The sequence below is a fragment of the Schistocerca piceifrons genome, chromosome 5 (assembly GCF_021461385.2).
Source record: "Schistocerca piceifrons isolate TAMUIC-IGC-003096 chromosome 5, iqSchPice1.1, whole genome shotgun sequence".
Lineage (NCBI taxonomy): Eukaryota > Metazoa > Arthropoda > Insecta > Orthoptera > Acrididae > Schistocerca > Schistocerca piceifrons.
The window spans coordinates 473,230,254-473,252,776 of NC_060142.1; the positions used below are offsets into that span (position 1 = coordinate 473,230,254).

Sequence of the window (22,523 nt, forward strand, 5' to 3'; positions counted from 1 at the left end):
TCCGAGCAACCACTGGCGTTTGCGTCTAAAACGCTTAGTCCCGTGCAGGCCCATTACTCCCAGGTGGAAAAAGAGGCTTTGGCCATTGTCTATGCTGTTACCAAGTTTCACCCTTTCTTGTATGGCACGAAGTTTCAGTTAATCACTGACCATAAGCTGTTAATCTCGTTATTTGGCCCCGCCTCTCAGATTCCGGATAGGGCGGCCCACAGACTACAGTGCTGGGCCTTGTTCCTCTCTAAGTACCATTATGACATTCATTTTCGCCCTACAGGACAGCACGCCAACGCCGATGCTCTTTCCCGTCTTCCGGTGGGCCCAGATCCTACGTTCGATCGAGAGGAGATTATGTGTTTTCATTTGGATGTGGCGTCCCGCCAAGCGGTTGATGGCTTCCCAATCACTAGTTCTCGAGTAGCCAGGGAAACGGCAGCTGACCCGGTTCTCCGGCAAGTCGTTCGCCTCATTCAGCAGGGGTGGTCATCCCGCCCTCTGGGCCGGGCCTCGGACCCTCTTCGTAATTATTTTCTTCTACGAGACCGCCTCTTGGTCTTGGAAGGAGTTCTCCTTCTGGCTACCAATGATACAGCTCCTCGCGTGGTTGTTCCTACAAGTTTACGAAAGGAGGTCCTCACGTAACTACATGCGGGGCACTGGGGTGTTTCCCGTACTAAAACCTTGGCTTGCAGGCATGTGTACTGGCCCGGTATTGACAGAGAAATTGAGCACTTGGTGGCCGCCTGTTCTCAGTGTGCGAGTCAACAAGCATCTCCCAGGGCAGCGTTCTCTTCATGGCCGCCGGCAACCCAAGCATGGGAACGTGTTCACATCGATTTTGCGGGCCCATTACTCAATGGCTTTTGGCTCATTGTCATTGATGCTTATTCCCGATTCCCATATGTGGTTCGCTGCTCCTCAACCACTTCAGAAGTTGCAATCCAGGCACTAGCAAAAATATTTTCTGTGGAAGGTCTGCCAATCACCCTGGTCTCGGACAATGGACCACAGTTTATTTCGCAGACCTTCCAGGATTTTTGTAGGCGCTTCGGTATTCGGCACGTTTGCTCTCCCCCCTTCCAGCCACAATCGAATGGGGAAGCCGAGCGCATGGTGCGCACATTTAAGATGCAGATGAAAAAGTATGTGCACGAATTTCCTGCGGAGGAAGCATTGACGTTTTTCTTGACGGCATACCGGACCACACCAATGGGAGAACGCAGCCCCGCAGAGCTCCTCCATGGGTGTCAACCTAGGACTCTGCTGCACCTCCTCCGGCCTGGTCCTCGCCAGTCTTCACAAAACGGAGTACCTGGCTTTCCACTGGGTATGTCGGTCTGGGCCCTTGGGTTTGGTCACAATCCACGTTGGATACCGGCAGTGGTCCTGCGCCGAAATGGCCGCCGGCTCTATACCTTGCCGGCGGGAGACCGGGTGGTACGTCGTCACCAAAATCAGCTACGTCCACATTCGGGCACCCATCCTCCGACCTCTCGGACACCGGCTTCCCCATTGCCGGCACCTGTGTTGGTTTCACAAGGGACGTTACCTCCTCTCCCCGCTGTGACTCTGCCGCAATGCGATGGTTCTCAGCCTTGCCAGCCTCCAGTAGCTCCAGCACCGGCATCGCCATTGTTCGAGATGCCCCAGCGAAAGCCAGCCCCCCTAGCAGGCCCGGTTTCTCAGGAGGCTGGTTCACTTGTGGTCGTCTCTTCCCCTTCGTCCCCGCCACTGGGTCTTGCCCCTCCCGAGGTGGAACAGGATCCGGAGTTCGACAGCTTGTCGCCCGTTCTGTCCCGGGCTCCGGTTGTGGGGGGCCTCTTCGTGTGGGTCATTTCCAGCCGTATTCGAAGGTTCCGGCTCGAGGGTTGGCAGATCCCCTCGACTCCGGCCATCCAATGGATGTGGAGGTTGTCGCTCCTGCCCGACGCTCCACCTTCTGACGCAGTGGATCACAGTGGCTTCACCCCCCGAAGGAGGAGGAGTGCAGTAGCCACCAGAAAGATCGCGGGAGGCGCACATTGGCACGGCGCGTCACGGACGGTAGTTGCCGCAAGTAGAGTCCCGTCCACCAGAGGGCACACGAGAATTCGGACGCGACCTCTGCCGGCATAACAACAACAACAAGAACAACAACAACTCCAGCAGCACGGGCTGTGCCCAGTCAGTTAACATCGGGCATGCCTAGGACACAGTCCCGGTCTACGCTAAGTGAAGTGCGACGTAAACGTGAACAGTGTTACTACAGTTGCATAACAAATTCTAGAGTACTTTGAGACTTCTGGGCCTTATCTTGTAGAGATGACACCAGGTATTGAACGAATACAGATATGCACTGCTAGGATCATAATAGGTTAGTATGGCACATATAAAAATCCTCTGGAAAGTTAAATGGAAATCTTTAGAAGAGAGGCATTACTAGTTCTGTGAAATGTTGTTGGGAAACATAAAGGACAGATATTTGAGGAAGACTCTGTGGCAGTTATGCTGCCTTTGTTTTACATCTCACATAGGGATCATGAAAATAAGACGAAAAAGATCAGGGTACATACTGGGACACAAATGTAGTTGTTCTGATTCTGTCTTCTCTGCATACAAGACTGGAACAGTAAGCCAAATCATTCAAATTGCTACGATGTACCATCTACTATGCAGTGTAAAATGACTATGTACGCAGAGTCAGATTCGTTTTCATTCTCTGTGCGAATTCTCATTATTTGTACTTTTTTTTAACTCTTGTAATTTTTCAACTAGTATGTTAAATACTAACCTCCATCTGAATTATTATTCTGCTTGAAACTAGATAACAGTTAGGAAATATGTATTGAATTCTTTACATAGTATACAATTTGCACTAGATTTATTTATTTTTTTAAATTCCTCACCCTCCCAGAAATGAACTCACAGACTTCTTGCAATGTGAATATTATTATTTTCCTAATGATAATGTTGGTGATACAGAGACTGTTCATAGATAGCAAAATCTTAGTCATATTTTTAATCATAGTACATATATATGGTTATCTACTTTATACAGTATGTTATCTGATTTGATTGCCAGCTCTCATTATTATACCAAAATATTTAATGACTAAGGAGTAAAATCAATGAACTACTTATCTGCTTTGATGAATCAGAGTCATCAAACTTAATTGATGTAAATTACCTCTCTGAACATCACATGACCACTGTAATGGTAAGTGATACATGATTTAGGTAAGCATCTCACTTTTGTACAATAGAAATGGAGAAATGAGGAGTTGCTCCATTCATCAGGAACTGACATAAATTTAAGGACACAAACATTCATAATTTTTGCCTAGAGCAGTATATGGAAGCACGTGCGAAAGAAGCAGAATTTCATAATAAAATCTTCACCTGCCATCCCTACAATTGGGAGATTCCCTACAACTGGGAAATGGTGACATACAGTCTACTATTTAATAAGAAGGGAAAAAGATAGATTGACTCAGCTTATTGCAGAAAATGTACACGGGGGTTACTGGTGTCTGATGGGTATGTTTTGTATGTTAACCAGGAATCAGGCACCCTGTTGTGAAAGAAGTTACAGCAAAAGAAGAGACCCACAATATGCTTAAGAATGCACACAAAAGTAAGGTTAGATTTTTTCATTAGGATTTTAGAGGACTGAGTAATAAAGTAAAATAAATTCTTGTCTGTTTGGAAAACTTAGAGTGCTGTGAAAAGATACGACATCCTTTGCCTATGTGAGCACCATACCACCACAGGATTAGAGAAGTTAAATATAAAAGTTTACACTATAGCATCTTACTCATGTAGAGCTAATTCATCAGGAATTGCCATAAACTCGAGGACATCAGACATTCACAATTTTGGCCTAGAGTAGCATACAGAAGCATGTAGAACAGAATCAGAATTTCATATGAAAACTTCACAACAGTAAACGTTTATCCAGCATCTTGACCTGGGTCATTATATATCAAATCTCCTAATTTCGGAACATTTTCCATCTTGATCGCCATGGATGTCAATGAAATTTTATGAGAACATTAGCACATGTCCCCTATGAAAAATGGTAAAGTTTAACATTCATTGAAACAATACTAGTTATAGTCATTTGTTTGACTCCATGTGTAACTTTGCTATGAGCGAAGTCTTTGGAACCTAAATTAAGAAACCAAATTATAGGCTTGGGAATTTGGATGAATGTTATCATTCCATCCTGGATGTTCCACTGTTTTAATAATATGTACAAATTAACTGCAGTGACATGACGAATGTAAATAGGTGTTGTAAAATGATGATTTTTCAATTTGATGATGTTTGACTACAACAGTCTAAGAATTATTGCATGCACTCCAATGTATTGAACACTTGCATGTTTCATAACAAGCTTGTTATTACTTTTTAAATGAAAATATGTTTCTTTATGAGGACTATTTCACTTCAGATCTGTGGAAAGTACATCAGCTTATCTGTTTTTCTTTGTTTTCTAGCATGTTCTAGTGCCCAGAGGATTGCCTCAATGTGGATCTTTGGAAAGAAAAGTGCATCTAATCTAATCATTAGAACTGCTTCAGCTCCTTGATTGTTGGAAATCACTTCAAATTGTCACCAGTACCTGTAGAAGATTTTTTTCACTCATTCTGTGACAACTAGTATGTTAAATTTCCTCCCTTTCATAATTGTATGACCGTTTTTTGTATTACTGATAATTTTTAAATTCAATGTGACTACATTCAAGGTTTCATTATTCCATTTTCTTTTCCTGCACCTGCTTTTGCAACTCATAATGCACGAACTCCAAGGCTATCATTGAACTTATGGGAACACTAATTTCCTGTGTATTTTCTTACTCTCAGCTAAAAAAACTAGAGATTTAAGACATTAGGTGCCCAAAAAACTAGCAGGAGAAGAAGAAGAAGAAAAAGAAAGAATGTGTTTATATTTTGCGTCACGCAGAGCAGCTGTAGCAGTTATAAAGCTAAGTTCTGGCAAACCTATCTGTGCACTGTTATACAGTTATTAAATTTAATAGTTTTCAGCGATGTTTCATGCAGTTTGTGGCTAACTTTTGGAAATGTTCGCTTGCTGTGTTTTTTACAGTTTTCTGTGCGTCGAAGGCGTTTAGTACATTTCATGCTTTAGTTTTCAGCTGACGTTTCTTATTGTTTCTAGTGAAATATTTCAGTAAAATTTTCGGTCAGTGTTTTAACTTTGTTTGAATTTTTGGTTTTACCTATAATTTTGTGAAGTTTTGTTGATATTGGTATTAGCTGTGGTGTAGCAGTATTAACATAAGTAGTTCCTTTCTTAGTAGACAGAGAATTTTGAGACCGCTATTGTTAGTTTTATAAATAGTTCTACTGGTGTAACTGAATTATGGTATCATAGATGTATAGCTTTTTTTCCAGCAACTGTAAAATTTTACCATGACAGAGAACTGTGGGCTCTGTTGTAGGTTTATGAGTAGTGGGTTACTGTGTGGGATTTGTTCAAAGTATTTTCATGGGGGGGAATGCAGTGGGGAAGCCAATGGGCATTCTAGCGAGATCCTCTCCTGGGAATGCAGACTCTGTAGTAGAAACAAGTTGACAGAGGAGCAGGAGTGTAAGATCTGTGCCCTTCAGGTGCAGTTACAGTGTGCGAAGGAGGAACTAGATAGGTTGAGGAGGGTGAAGGGTGGTGGGGAATGGGAACTGACAGTCAGCAAGAAGGCAGCTAGGAAGAGGAGGTATTCAGACAGTTATACTTTGGTGTATGCAATAGAATTGACTAACTGTCAGAGTTGGGTGGAGAGGAGCCTTGTGTAGCTGTAGATGTAGGGAACATGCAGCAGTCCTCAGCAATCAGGAGGCCTAGGTCAGTTGCAAAGCCTAACAGAAAGAAGAAGGTTCTGCTGCTAGGAAGTTTACACAGTAGAGGTGTGGGCCAGCAGATGTAAGAATCATTGGGGAGCGAGTACCAGGTCACCAGCATTGTGAAGCCTAGTGCAGGGTTGGCTCAAGTGACTGACAGCATAGGGGAGCTACGTAGGAATTTTACAAAGGAGGTTCAGGTAGTGATAGTGAGTGGAGCAGGGAACAGTCTTGACAGGGACGGGGAATATGATGTAGGTGGTGAACTAGTAAAGATAGCTATTCAAACTGGTGGTACTAATGTGCATTTCATGCAACTGTTTCAGCATCATGATTGGCCTCATCTTAATGCAGCTGTTAGGTGCATTAACATGGGACTGGGGAGGGTGCTGATGGCAGAGGGCATGCGTCACATGTCGGTGGTGCCATTTGGGTTTATCAGTAGATTGGGTTTCACAAGGCATGGCCTGCACCTCAATAGGTATGGGAAGGGGAGTCTGGCAAAGCTTATAGGTGACAGTGTAGTGGGTGGTGGTGGTGGTGGTGGTGGTGGTGGTGGTGGTGGTGGTGGTGGGGGGGGGGGGGGGGGGACGACCACTCATGGAAAAATTCCTGTAGTAGTTGGTGTTAGAGCTGCATCTTTTTTAGACTGAAATCAGCTGATGGGTAGACCTGCTTAAAGGAAGTCTCTCTAACTAAGGGTTCACCTTCAGAGGACATAATGTTTCCGAGTAGAGAAGGAATTAGCATATTTCATCAAAATATAAGACGTATTAGAGATAAAGTAAGTGAATTGCTTATAGATGTTGACTCTGAAATGATTAGTATATCAGAACACCACTTAAATGATTTGAGAATTCATTGGCTTCCTTTACCAGGATAAAAGATTAGCCGGCTGTTTTTCGAGGAGTTCCTTGCAGGGTGGGGGAATGGCTATGTACGTAAAAACCAGTATTTCATTTGAGTCTATAGACATAGCACGACACTGCACTGAACAGATATTTGAATGCTGTGCAGGGACAGTTGAATTTAGCGAAATTAAACTTCTAATTGTTGTTGTTTATAGGTCCCCTAATGCTGACTTTAAAATTTCTGTTGAAGCTAGAGAGGGTTCTTGATTCACTTTGTAAAAAGTAGCAGAAATTATTTATATGTGGGACTTCAATATAAATTATTTATATGACGGTGCAAGAAAAAGGACATTGGCAGATCTCATAAATTCATGTGATCCGATGCAGGCAGTGTTTTTGCCAACTAGGGTGCAGGGGAACAGTAGCACAGCCATAGACAATATTTTTATTTATTCTTCATTACTAGATGGGCATTCTGTTAGTAAAAGTGTGAATGGCCTTTCAGGCCATGATGCACAAATTTTAGCACTAAAAGGCTTTAGTACTGAAACAAATTTCACATTTAATTACAAACTATATAGGAAAGTTAATCCAACAGCAATAGAGAGTTTTTTAAACATTGTCAAGGAACAAGAGTGGCAGGATGTTTATAGTGCCGATATCATAGATGATAAATATAATGCTTTCCTTAACACATTTCTCATGCTCTTTGAGAGTTGCTTTCCATTAGAACATTCTGAATGTGGTACTAGCAGTAATAGGCAGCCTGGGTGGCTGACTAGTGGGATAAGGATATCATGTAGAACAAAGCGGGAATTATATCAAAATGTTAGAAGTAGTCACAATCAAGCTACAGTAGCCCATTACAAACAGTATTGTAATGTGCTTAAAAATCTTATTATGAAGGCCAAGAGTATGTGGTATGTGAACAGAATAGCTAATTCACAGGATAAAATTAAAACCATATGGTCAGTTGTGAAGGAAGTGTCTGGTCAGCAGCACAAGGTTGACAATATAAAGTCAGTTCACAGTAAAAATATTTCTGTTACTGATAAATCAGATATATGTACAGTATTTGCCAATTATTTCCTGAGCATTGCTGGTGAATTAAATAAAAAATTAGTTTCTACAGGGAATCATATAACACTCTTGGCAAATGCCTTTCCAAGATTGATGTCTGAAGTACTCCTGCGTGATACAGACAATGGGGAGATTGAGTCAATAATTAAATCACTGAAGCCCAAGGACTCTCCTGGCAAAATATTAAAGTACTGTGCTGCACATGTTAGCCCTGTATTTAGCCATATCTGTGATTTTTCCTTTAGGAATGGTCGGTTTCCTGAGTGATTAAAGTACTCAGTACTAAAGCCGCTTTATAAAAAGGGAGAAAGGGATAATGTAGATAATTTTAGATCTATTTCTATGCCATCAGTGTTTGTTAAAGTTATTGAAAAGGCCGTGTATGTAAGGATAATTTATCATTTTATATCACACAATTTGCTCTCAAATGGCCAGGAGTTGGACCATTATAGAATAGGGGGAGTAGCTCACAATTGGTTCACCTCTTACTTTAGCAAAAGACAACAAAAGGTCATTATTCACAATGCTGAGAATGGCTGTGATGTGGGGTCTGAGTGGGGTACAGTCAAGTGGAGGGTGCCCAAGGTCCAGTGTTGGGGCCACTTCTGTTCCTTATTTATATAAATGATATGCCCTCTCGTATTACAGGTAACTCTAAAACATTTCTGTTTGCTGATGACACTAGCTTGGCAGTAAAGGATGTTGTGTGCAACATTGGCTCGGTTTCAAATAGTGCAGTTAATAACCCAAGTTCACAGCTTGTAGAAAATAAATTAACGCTAAATCACACTAAGATTCAGTTTTTACAGTTTCTAACACACAGTTCAACAAAACCTGATGTTTTAATTTCACAGAATGGGCATATGATTAATGAAACTGGACTGTTAAATTTTCTAGTTGTTCAGAAAGATAGTAAACTGTTGTGGAAAGCCCACGTTTAGGATCTTGTTCAAAGACTTAATGCTGCCATTTTTACTGTTCGAATGGTATCTGAAGTGAGTGATCATTCGACACGAAAATTAGTCTACTTTGCTTATGTCATATGGTATTTTAGGGTAACTCTTCCCATTCTAAAAGGATATTTTTGGCTCAGAAACGGGCAATAAGTGGTGTAAGTCCACGAATCTCTTGTCAACCCTTGTTCACGAGTTTGGGTATTTTGACATTGGCCTCTCTCTCTCTCTATATATATATATTACTTACTGTCATTTCTTGTTAACAATATTAGCTTATTTCCAAGAATAGTCAGCTTTCACTCAGTTAATACTCGACACAAATCAAACCTGCATTTGGATCAGACTTCCTTAACTCTTGAGCAGAAAGGTTTGCAGCATACTGCTGTATCCATTTTCAAGAAGCTACCCCTCAAATTAAAAAATCTTAGTAGTAATCCAGTCGCTTTCAAATTGAAACTGAGGAGTTTCCTCAGGGGTCACTCCTTTTATTAGGTTGTGGAATTCCTTGTAAAATTAAGCTGATTCTTGTTGTATTTTTGATTACTTTTACTTAAACTTCGGGTTCATAAACATTTACTTTTATCTGTTATTACTTTTATGTTGTAATTTCATGTACTGACATGTTCCGTGACCTCGGAGATTTGCTCCTCAATTTGGTACTACAGAACTTGATGTGTAAATAAATAAATAAAGAAATGGGAAACATACAAATGTAACACTGCAAAACTCTTCACATCTCTCTATAATACTAAAACTTTATTACACTCAAATCCTAGGCTTATAGTATTAATTTTCAAGAGTTAGCTTTATTTCATACTACAAACAAATAATCATCTTGCAACCTAGTTTTTCTCAGCAAGTGAAAAGAATGTTAGTCACACCAACTGTCAACAGATGCTCAGTTACTTTCTATGATTCCTTGAATATATATTTGCCTGTATTCATAATAGGTGGCAATTTTGTCACAACACAAGTATGGCAATTTCATTTATTCCTGTTCAGTAGAAAGGAAAGAGCATTTCATGTAGTACAAACTTTATTTGAAATGAAAGTAAAATGATAGATGTCAATAATCAAATACTTACACAGATCTGACCATGATATTGTCAGGCTTCAAGTCACCGTGTATTATTTCACAGCTGTGTAAACTACGTATTGCTTCTATGATTTTACACATGAAACAAAATACCACATTCTCATTCACGGCTCTCTGCAAAAGAATTATCAAAAGGAACAGTGGCATTAATGTTTTTGAAAAGTGTTTTACTACTTGATTGTTGCAGACAATTAGATTATTATGTAATCTTCTTTTGGTATTGAAACAGAATATTATTTCATCATCATTTAATAACTTTTAAGAGATTCAGAAAATTCATTATTACAAGTGTCTTAATCAGCAGCCATTTCAAACAAATCACAGCTAAGGATTTGTGTTTCTCAAGAAGGGAAAGGAGAGTTGGATGTTAGGATAGACACACAGGAGGGTTGCCAGTCATTTCACTGAGAAATAGTGAAACATTAAAGAGGACATTCCAACTTGAGTACATCTTCCAAATCTCTCTGTTTCTTTTACAGTACTGAAAAAGTAGTTCCATTTACACAAACAATTATTATTACAGTTGGAAAATGGCAGCTTAACTTTTTAGCAAAATATGAGGTCCCTCTTTTGTAGTTTACTACTTCTGCAAAGACCCACCAAGTCAACATAACTGCAGTCTACTAACTTACACAGTTTGTTACATCTGAATACACATTACATATTTTGCACCTAACACATAAAAGTGGTGATTTAGTCTCTTCCACAAACAAAACTGTAGGCAACTTTCTCTGGAGTCCCCTTCCCTCTTGGGTCATACAGAAATATTTTTGAATGACTATTAGATTCAGACAATTGAATAAAATTCTTAAATAATGTAAATATACTTATGACAATATTACAAAAAGAAAACTTGCTACTCACGATTAAGCGGAGATGCTGAGCTACAGATAGGCACAACAAAAAGAGCATCAGTAAGTAAGCTTTCGGCCAACGAGGCCTTCATCAGAAAAACACAAACGCACACAAAACCACTGTCTGGCCTCAGTAGCCAGAGACTGGGTGTGTGGGTGTATGTGTAAGTTGCGTTTGCGAGTGCACGCAAGCACGTGTGTGTGTGTGTGTGTGTGTGTGTGTGTGTGTGTGTGTGTGTGTGGGGGGGGGGGGGGGGGCATGTGCGCATATGTTATCTATTTCCCATGCGCAGACCATGCTGGGCAAAAGCTTACTTTCTGAGTCTTTTTGCTGTGACTATCTATGATTCAAAATTTCTGCTCTACGGTGAATAGCAGCTATCCTTTTCATAATACTGTCATTATTCCATCCCAGATTTTATATTGTTTGTAAATGCAATTAACTCGTTAATTTAAAATGATTTTGTAAAGTTCACAACACTAGTGCCAGGAAAAAGAATAAAATGACTAAAGAATTTACTTTTTCACAAAAATTTGTCCAGCAAAAAATATATACGTTTAATCCGGAAAACAGTTTAAAGATATGACAAAAATCTGATTAGAAACAAAGAAAATTTAGCTTGTTAGAGCTTTTATACTTACATTTCCCTTCCTTGCCTCTGTTATGAAGTTCAGAACGCTGCCATATTTAAGATATTCATGTACCATTATGCTGCCATCAGAATATTCATATACCCTACTTGGATTGGCAAAACACAAAGCCTAAAACAGACAGTGAAGATACTTTTTAGGCATTTTTATCTTCTATTTGGGAATTGTGCATAGGTTAAAACCTTCACAAAACACTTCTGATCTCTTCTAAATATATTTCCATTTTCACGTGACCTCTACATTTATGTTTATTAATAGTTTTGCTGACAGCCGTCAGTCAACAGTCACGATTTACAATGCACTGCAAAGATTTGCAAATTTTTGGATGCCTAGTGCCATGCAACCACAAAAACAGCAGACTTCATTGCAGTAATTTCATATTCCCAGAACATGGTGGTGCACTTTGAAACCGGACTTATGGGTGATCCAACATGCAGAGGCAGGGTGTAGAGGGAGGTGTGTCGGCAGCTTCTGTGACAAGGCCAATTCCTGGTGTTTGCCAGGTTGCACAATTTACTACAATCTGCATGAAAATCCATCCAGCCTTGAACATTTTGCTGATGAGTTGTTGAAAAAGACGCTCTACATTCTCCCTAAAAACAAAGCAATTCTGTTGTCCCAATGTTGTTAACTCAATGCACTGCTTTGCCTTCCCTTCTGTGGTGCCACCAAACTGTTTTCCAAAGTAGAGTCTCACAAAGTGATTTGTAACAAATGATTCTAAACATTTGTTTCAGTCAATAAGCAGCTGCGAGTTCCGGCAGAATCTATCAGAATTTCTTGACTTTGCACGTAACATAAATTTCCATATGAATTTTTGATTTTCCAGACAAATTACTAATCATTACTTTTACTGAAAATTACACTTACCATTCCTAATGCTGATGCATCTCTGGTTGTACAGAATAACAGAGATACGAAATACGTCGCAAGCACTTTGACATATGGTGTTATAGTACTCTATAATTCAAAATGTGTTGGAAGTAATTGACCATGTTGCTATTAATTCTTTAATTTATGTATTTAATTAATAGATCTAAATTGATGTGGAGCAGTTGCTGTGTGTTGGTTTTTGGATTTTGTTTCAGAGGTAGTAGTTATCTGCAGCTTAAGCTTCATTCAACTCCCTGGTTTCAGACCATTGTGGAACCACATACAGCAAGCTATTTAAGAAGCAGACCTCTCTCCAAGATTCTTAAGTCTCCAATACTTCACATATTGTTAATCGTTTCTCCCTGAAATGAACTCTATGTGTAAAGTAATAAAATAGCTATAACTGTGAGTTACCCCACTGGATTGGTATTTGTTATTCATGGAAATCCCCTAGGCGCACAATGCAATTAACTAAAGGAACACACACACACACACACACACACAGTGGGAGGGGCAGGAGGAGGAAGGGTAAGGGAGAAGGAAATTTTACTGTTTCTCAGTACAATCTATCACTGTGTTGTAAAGACATGAATCATGTCAATAGTGAAATTTTCAACCCCCAGATTGCATTAGAACTCTTTCCCCCATTTATATTGTCAATTGTTCCCAGAGCTATAGTCAACTATGTCCACAATCTCCTTGTTCTTGATTCTTACAAGTACCTGGTACATCTTGCATCAGCAATCACGACCCTTCGAAATACAAATACCGGGTTGCACCCTGCACCAATTTGGTCGGCAAGAGAAAACTTGAGAAACTTGAAGCATGCAGTTCTTGTTTCAGACTCATACACTGGACAAAATGAACACATCAAACTGAACCTTACACTATTAAAACTAGCTCACATTCCTGATCTGAAAATAAAGACTATAGATTTGTGATTCATAATGTCTGAACATTGATTCTTGCTAAATGATACTGACTTTTAGTATAATAATAATAAAAACTAGCAAAGAAAAACAATACATTTACGTGCCAAACACCTCAATCAAAATTATAAAATCAGCCAAGAGGAATATGTCTAAAATCTTAGTTCTTTAAATGTCCAGAAATGAATATCTGTGCACCAAAAGTCTGAAAAGCTCTATAACTAAGAAGAAAGAGAACTCATGACAGCCTGTCAACTGGATAAATACAAGGCAGCTGAGCTTTGAAAAAGGCTCACACTTGATAATTAAATTTAAATAAACTTTCAAAAAACTCTGTACTTCCTTTTGAGACCTTAATCTGGAAAGAAAGGGCAAGAAAGACCTTTGCAGACTCTAACAAACTTCAAATACATTTTAGTACAGCTGAACATATGCTCCAGTGATAAAACTTCAGAGAATGAGGGTGCCGGTAACATTGTTTGTGACTAGAATATTAAGAAGTACTTTAATATGCAGTTGTTACAAGTGTAATAATACTACAGACTTTCTAAGCATAACGCTTACAAAAACTGAGAATATGAAAGGTTTGTGTGTTAATGTAATATGAAACAGATCTGTACTGTACTGTGATTTAAAACTAATGTCAGTAATAAATCTTACGCCATATACTTTCCCAAAAGTTTAAGGCTTCAAGTGAACCAGGTCTCACACAGTATTAAATTGTAAGCTTCCAACCAATAACTATAATGAGACAGTTGGTATACTATATCATAACAGTGCATATAAACATGTACCACACATACATGAACTTTGAAATTATTTGAATCGTATGGTTAATTAATTCAAGTGGTCTGTCTCAGACCTTTCTCTCAAAATTGACTTTCAAGGAGTTAGATCACTTTAATTCTGAACCATGTATATATCTCCTTTCAATAGCCAGCAAGATGATCTTCATACAACTCAATGGGGACATATGATGTGATTCTTTGCTTCCTAACTGTTACATTTGAAGGAAATCAATTATTATTTGTAATAGTTATTTTGAGCATTTAGTTCATGAGTCAGTATGAAGTGTAAATGTTTGCATACCTTAGTAGACCTCTTAGCGATAAAAAATCCTGATCAAATAAGTCTGTCATTCGTTGCAGTGAGATTGAATGCCATAACATGCAAATCCACCAAAAATAAATATCTGTTTAAAAAAGCAGCCTGAAATTCGATCGATGCCTTAAGTGGTGACCTAATCTCATTATTCTACACTGAATAAACTTAGGTGTTTTAGTCAAGGGTGATTAATTCCACAAGTAGGACTCTGAAGTAAAAAGAATGAAGTTAAACTTGCTGTCGAACTCAAAATCAATAAAGTTGCACCCTGTGCCCTTACTCTTGCATGCAAAAAGCAGTATCAAGAAAATTAAATATGCATTATTCTCTGACATTATAGTCCCCCTCCCCCAAATACATAGTATGAGAACAACAAGAAGTAAGATTTCCCATATTTTTAGATAAACAACCATTTATTCCCTACAATATTTATATCACTTTAAAGATTGAAGAATGCTTTATTTTTTCACATATCGCCATTTCAGCCACTCCTTTTTTGTAGGCACTGTGGCAGTTTTATGGTGTCTGTGTCATACTGTTCACTGCCATGTCCTTCAGGAAATGCCGAACCTAACCTTTCACCTCATTGTTGCACCAGAACCACCATCTAGACAAATGTTCCTTACATGTAGGTAACAGGTGGTAGTCACTTGGTGCCAAGTCTGGAATGTGTGGTGGGCAGGTGATGACATTCATATGAAAGGTTTTCAGGATATTGTTGGCTTGAAAAACACCACATGGGTGGGTGCTGTCGTGGAGAATGCTTCTGCATTTACTCATCATCTCTGTTCTCCATTTTGAATTGCCTTCTGAGTTTTTCCAATGTTTCACAATACCTGTCAGCATCTATAGCTGACCCAGCAGACAGCAAGCTGACCAACAGTAACTTTCAAGGAGTTAGATCACTTTAATTCTGAACCATGTATATATCTCCTTTCAATAGCCAGCAAGATGATCTTCATACAACTCAATGGGGACAGTAACCCATTCTGGTCCCCAAACACAGTTGCCATGACGTACTGGCAGACCGGATTTGTTAAAATTTTTGCAGCTTGAGCAACAAGGGATGCTGCCATTTGCAGGGCTGTTGTTTTGGTGCAAAGTGGAATGTGAAGTTCCATCATCCATGATAATTGAGCCCAAGAAGTTGTCAATTTTTGTCTACAAAGAGGAGAGGAAATTCACAGGAAGACTCAACTCATTGTTGCTTGTTTCTTCTTCTCAGCATATGCAGTACCCACCTTACACACACCTGCTGATATTTCAACTTTTCCATTAAAGCCCTGTGGATGGTGCCCCAAGGCACCTCTCTCAGGAACCCAACTGCAAAGAGTATCCATTGTGATCCTCCAATCTTTATGCATGATTTCTTCAGTCATTGCAACTGCCCAACTGAATTCGAGTACAACCAGCTATAAACTCTTCACACCACTTGCAAACATTTTTCACATTCATGCGAGACTGTCCATACACTTTCGAAAATTGGTGATGAATTTCAATCAGTTTAATACCTTTTGCATTAAAAAATCAAATGACTGCACGAAATTTTGCACCTGAGCGACGTACGTGCATGTATATTTGTGAGTAGGGGAACCACCGATCACAACAGTGTGGCCAACAGCGACTCGAACAGTTTCTCTGTGTCCCCCAGTGCTTTGGAAACCTTTATTTTGGAAAAGTCCTTGTACTAATGTTATTGAATAATAAGTATGTATGCACCCAGAATGCACTCAGTCATTCCAAAATACACTACCCGCCTTCATTGCTGAGGTCATTAACGCATACTTGTGAGGTGGCACTCAAGCCGGGGGTAAGCTGGTTTGAATCCTGGTGGTGGGAAAAACTTTCATTGCCAGTATATGACTGGCAAGGGGAGGAGAGGTGGTGTGTAAGGTTCCTCATCACCACACTTTGCACCAATATCTTGGTTTAAATGCCAAACCTCTCTGCAGTGTCTCATGAAGCAAGGGCATGCAGGGTGGGGAAAAAAACCATTTCAAATGCACTGATAAGCACAACCCCTGCCCACCATTGAAAACAAACAAGTCCCAAAACATGTTTGCATAAGTTCTCGACCAATCAGAACAAAGCGTGTTTTGCACTAACATAGTATAACAGCCACTTGTAAACCTGTTCCCTTCCAAATGTAAATTATTTATTAAAGGAGAATATGTGGGCTAAGGCAAATGCAGTGAATGATTAGGAGCATGTGTGACTACAATTTTAAAAATCAATAGAAAAACTGTATGGAAAGATGTGAAGCAAATACTATATTTGCATGTCAGTATTGTTGCAGCAACATGTGACAATACTGTTGATCGAAGACATTATTAAAAGCGTAACAGGATTTTTTAAAAGAGCAAACATATAATGTACTACTTTTTCAACTGAGAGACTGAGTCTGTTTAGCAACCTGTTTCAAAAAGCTCCACTCTGACTGCACCTTATCTTGTTGCAGGGTTCCGAAATGGTATTTGATGACTCTGCATTGAAAATATCATATCCAGATTCATCACCTACCTGTTCCAGGAAATGATGTGTCTCATATATTGTTACTGTATTTGTCATGAAATAGATGTTGTGGGATTGCAGTTCCAGAGTGTCCACAATTTGAAACACGTGGCTCTGACACATTTACAAAGTACAGTTGCCTATTCAGTATTCTACTCCATGGTATTTGAGAAACAGTTTCAGTGACTTGACAAAGTTAAAAGGTTATTAACATTAAAGTAAAGTCCTCGTAATGTTTAAATCTCGTATCATGCACATGCATTGTTTCACTAGTCAGCATCCCTTTCACACACAAAAACTGTCTTAGTTCATCCAGGAAAGAAAGTACAATGCATAGTTTACACTGTATTTCTGTTGTTCACATTGATATGGTGCTAATATTAATTGAAATGTTCTCTCTGTGTCCTCATACATGAAAGTCAACACATCAGCCATGCCATCACTTCAACAATCATCATATCATTTCCTCCTCACTTACCCCTATCCCTCAGTTCTGATAGTCAATGGTATCGTGCAAGGGTTTGGGTGGGCTGTTATTTTGGGTGAGGATGTGAGGATTCTTTGGGTTCTGTATTTCAGGTGGTGGTGGAAAATCAGACTATGTGGATTTCGTGAACCTCCCAACACAGCAATTAGAGGTATTACAGAATAGACCATACTATTTCTCCTCCAACGGGCCACAGAAATGTTGTCAGGAACATGACTGGAAGCAATGTAATGGCACAACAATGAGTCACTAAGTTGCAAAAAATAGCTGTGGCTTCTTAGCAAATACATCACAGCCTGGCAGACCTACAATGACGAGGGGGCTACACCAAGCACTGCTGCAGCATGGACCAGCAAGCAGCCACCACAAACCCAGTCAGTCACTACCACACACCATCTTCCTGCACCAAGCACACCTTCTACGACTTGGAGCCTCTCCACTGGTGGGTCACTTCAAGGCTCACTCCATTAGCAGCTCAACTCCTGCCCTCAGGGCAGCTGTTTCCCATTGTATTATGGAGCAAGGAACATGGTGCCTTACGCCGCCACCCATAGAGGCAGGATTTCCCACCAGGTGCTTAGCATTTTCTGCAAGCATTCCGCTCATTGTCTGTGCTGCTGGTGCCACTTGCACACACTCCTAACTGGGTTGCATGCTGCTAGCTGGCTGCAACAGTCACCATTCGGGGGTGCAAATGTCATGAGGCACTGGCTAATTGTCCACTGTCACCGTACTGTATGCGCCAACTATGCCATGCATCCAGAGAGGTGTTGTCGCTATACTGTGGCGTCAGAGTGTAGCTGAATGGCTTGTAATGAAATGACTGACTTGTTAATGTTATTTTACTAAGCTGCCATCAACCAGCACCCTTATCGCAGTCTACTGCCACAGCCCAGTGGCCTTTCATTCCCAGGTCAACTTCACTTGGCAACAGAAGATGGATCAAAAATGCCTAAATTTGCTGTCAATAGATGAAGATGACTTGACTATTGCTCTACTGTGGGCATCATGGAGAGTCAATACTTTCTTTTTGCCATATGTGTAAGAGTATTGGTAAGCTCAGTATGAGGCAGGTAGTCACAGACAGTGTTCAGTAAGTATGTAAATAGGAAGGTTAGTTTTGCAATACATGTTGTCATGAATAATGGACGTGGCTCACTGTCTAGGATTATATAAGATGCTAATTACATGTAGTGATTCAGGAGCGAAAGGTAAGTACTGTCAAGAAATATTCATTATTCCCAAAGTGTAAGTAATAGCTATGAGCAGCCAATCAGGCAGAGTAGTTACAGTAAGAAGTGTTATCATAAGTGTTCAGTTAAGTCTCCTCCTCCTAATCTGATTTTGTTTTGCTGTGTTGTTGTATTTATTAAATAGAGTTTTTATGAAAGGTGAGTCTGAGAATGGTAGGAAATGTGTGTTGATCTGGGCCATTTCAAACGGGCAATGGTGTTGAGCAAGGAAAACAGCTTGGTACATAAGCTTGTAAAATAGTGAGAAGTTTCAGGATAGTGATATGCTTCAGTATCTTTGTTTGTGTGTGTGTGTGTGTGTGTGTGTGTGTGTGTGTGTGTGTGTGTGATTGATAGTCAGTACCACCAAGAGCAGGTTACAAAGGGCTACCATGGAGGAGGAATTCCATATCATAGTAGCCAAAGTAGATAAGTTGCGAGCAGAGAGTGCAAATTTGTCCAAGAGACCGGAAGCCATTAAGGCGAGGGAGAAGGAAATAGTGCTTCTCAATTCTCAGGAGTATGTAAAGGAGAGACAGAGAAGGCTCTATCACTGATGGATTGAAAATGGGCCTAAGGATGTGAGAAATAAGATGGTTTTGAAAAGGTTGGAAAGAAGGGAAACAGAGAAAGCAGAGAGGAGGGAGAAGGAGAAAGCTGAAACAGAGAGGAACAGGCTTGTGTCTAGTTTAAATGATGATCTTTTAAGTGGGAAAATTACGATGGTCAATGAACAGGGTACTAGTGTTGTGCAAATCGCTCAGAATTCATGCAATATACAGGGTACTAACATTGTGAATGTTGAAAGGAGTAATGTAAAAGTATCAGCTCCAATATGTGGTATTGTGGAGCCTGAGGTAGCTGTAGTGCCAGACAGAGTAAGGGTGGGCTGTACTAAAGTAAATAAGTGTGTGGATAGCAACAGGGGTGATGTAAGTGTAGTAGTACCTAACCCACTGTGTGATAATGGGTGTTGTTTAAGAGGCCGTGAAACCTGGGCCAGATGTACAGAGAAGTTCATGTGCCACTGATTCTTGTGGTATGCAGAGCAGAACTGCATACAATGATGCTATTGCAGATACTATGGAGAATGTATGGGAAGCTGTTGATGAAGATAACTGTGTTAAAAATATTGTGGAAGAAATGGTACAGATGCATATATTTCCTCAGAAGCACGATGAACGTGTTGTTGTCGTTGCTGTGGTCTTCAGGCCTGAGACTGGTTTGATGCAGCTCTCCATGCTACTCTATCTTGTGCAAGTTTCTTCATCTCCCAGTACCTACCACAACCTACATCTTTCTGAATCTGCTTAGTGCATTCATGAACATAGGAAAAGGAGATGATAATGATAGGGGTGACAAGGCAGAATCTTTTGAAGAGTGTGTGCCTCAGGTTGAGAATGTTACAGTAGTGGGAGCACTTGGTCACAGCCTTGCAGAACAAGCTGTTGACATGCACTGTGAGCTGTTTACAAAACAGTTGCAGTCTGAGGTGTGTGTGGTCCCAATATAGCTGAAGGGCACGGGGAAAACTGGAGAGAAAACTTTCTGCCTGACTGTCAAGCCAGAACTGACCTTCGGTGATGAATGGTGAAATTTAGAAGGAGAAAACTCCTGTTTACAACACAGCCGCAGTCTGAGATGTATGATGGTCCTAATATATCTGAAGTGCACGAGGAAAATGGGAGAGAAAACTTTCTGCCTGATTGTCATGCCAGAACTGACCTTCAGTGGTGAATGGTGAAACTTGGAAGGAGAAAACTCCAGGTAGGGCAAGCTGTCACCAGTAAAGTACTGTTGCAAATGTGTACCTGTCTTAAGGAACAAACCAGTTAAATTGCATACAAATCTACTAAGGATTAATTTGTAAAACATAGTGCCATGAGGCACCAGGAAGCACCTTTGGGTGAGTAGGGGTACCAGAAAGCTGAGCATTTCGGGAACAATAGTGTCTGTTACTGACATTAAGGTGAGAGAGACAAGTGCAACTATTGGTTGATGTACTGTGAGTGGTAGTACCATATGTGATTCATTTGCAAGGATAGGTTTGGGAATATGTTTTCTAGGAAAGTATAAGGCATATTGTTGTGGCAGGGACAAGGTTCCGAATGATGTTCCACAACAATGGGTTTTAAAACCACTGTCTAGACAAAAGCGATGTCATGCATAAGAGATTAATTGGGCTAGACCAGGTACTGTTAAAAGTGATTTGTTAAGGATACTGCAGGGAGAGAAAAAGATCTTTAGAGTATCATTCTCATTTGTAGGTGGAAAGCTTGAAGTATAAACATATCTGTTGTATGGATGACATTGTGGCATATGTAGTAGTAATAAACATATTTCCTAGTATTTAAGAGATTATAAGCCTACTGAACAGGCCATGAGCACACTGAGAAGTGTGGTGAGGTGTTAAGCAATATACATAGATTTGCAAGATGGTTAGGGGGATGTTAGCATATTTTTTAAGTAAGTTGCAGATGTAAAATATCATCTGAAATTGTGCAGAACGCTTTCCCCAAAATTTATTTTGAGCAATTAGTTCAGGAGCCCACTTGAAGTGTAAATGATTGCAAAAACATAGTTGATCTCTTAGCAACAAATAATCCTGAGCAAATAGGAAGCATTATGACAGCTACAGGGATTAGTGACCATGAAGTCATTGTAACGAGACTGAATCCCATAACATTCAAACCCAGCAAAGATAATTGCAAAATATATCTATCTAAAAAAGCGGACAGTAATTCAGTTGATGCCTTCCTAAGACATAGCCTCTAATCCTTCTGAACTATGTAAGTGCATACCTGGTGTGGCTAAAATTCAAAGAAACAGTATTGACCGTAATGGGGAGATTTATAGCAAACAACTTAATAAGAAAACGAATGGGTCCTCATGGTATACAAAACAGGTTGGAACACTGTTACAGAAACAATTTAAAAAACTTGCCAAATTTAAAAGACTGCAAAGTCCCCAACATTGGCATGTGGTATCCACCACTGTTAAACCTCTGCACCAAGCAGTGGTGCACTATTACGTGCAGCTGAGATAATGCCATGTCCAGTATGCCAAGTCATTTTGTTACCCATAAAAGTAAGGCGTCCTATGCAGAAGAAATGATCAAGGACATGGCCATCCGGGCTACGTTCAACAGCAATTTCCAGCATTAGGCACTTCAACTCAGAGACCCACCATTAGGCAATGGTTTGGACTTAGTACAATGCTTCGAAGTATCCTGAGCAGCAGGCAAGCAACTAGACCCATGGATCAACTTAGCTGCTGCTAATGTAAACACATCCGAGCCAGCAGCCAATGATTACACTAATGGCAATTTACATGCAGCAACAGTACACATGGGATGCTGTAACATTAACCAACAATGTCCTCCATGCCGCTTAACAGCTGATCAAACCAGTCCTGGGTACCAAAAAGATTGCCATCTTGTTTAAAAAAAAAACATCAATGTGAAGACCGACCTGGCAGATGAGCTTATTACCAACACTTTTCTTCTATATGTCGTAAGTCCCTCCAGGCAAGAAAGTTTCCTGCCCAACAGATGGATGTTAATCTGGTGGCCACTGTAGACCATCAAGGGACCTCCAATAAGCTTTTCGTAGAAGTGCAAATTGCAGAGAAACCAGTTCAATTACCAGTAGACACTGGCACAACTGTGAGCATTCTGAATTACAGCTCCTCCCTTGCAAGATACAAAGAGATGTCTAATGGTGTATAATAAACATACCATTCCAGTGTGTGGTCAAGTCAAACTGCCACGACATATCATAATATCATCTGCCACATTACCTTCTTATTTGTTAACAGTGATTCCGCTGAGAACTTGTTTGGACTGGACTCTTTTCAGAAATTTGGATTTTCAATAGACGATTATGAGGACCTGTTCACCCCAGAACTCAGCACCATAAAAGGATTTTTAGGTGTACATCACACTGAAACACAATGCATGGCCTCATTACTTTCAAGCCGGCACTGTTCTGTTAGCTCTCAAAGAGCAAGTAAAGAAAGAATTGGATTGCCTAACTACAATTGGAGTTTTAGAACCTATTCCTT

The 22,523-nt window shown here is 40.1% G+C and overlaps 1 protein-coding gene across 1 annotated transcript in view; it reads right to left on the reverse strand.

The window, feature by feature from the left end:
- LOC124798038 (mitotic checkpoint serine/threonine-protein kinase BUB1-like) overlaps positions 1-22,523 on the reverse strand; it is a 232,625-nt gene that overhangs the window by 39,219 nt on the left and 170,883 nt on the right. The window contains exons 15-16 of the mRNA XM_047261258.1: positions 11,317-11,436; positions 9,810-9,934 (exon numbers count right to left, since the gene is read on the reverse strand). Of these exons, the coding sequence (XP_047117214.1) occupies positions 9,810-9,934; positions 11,317-11,436 (245 nt within the window). The remainder of the gene's footprint in view (positions 1-9,809; positions 9,935-11,316; positions 11,437-22,523) is intronic.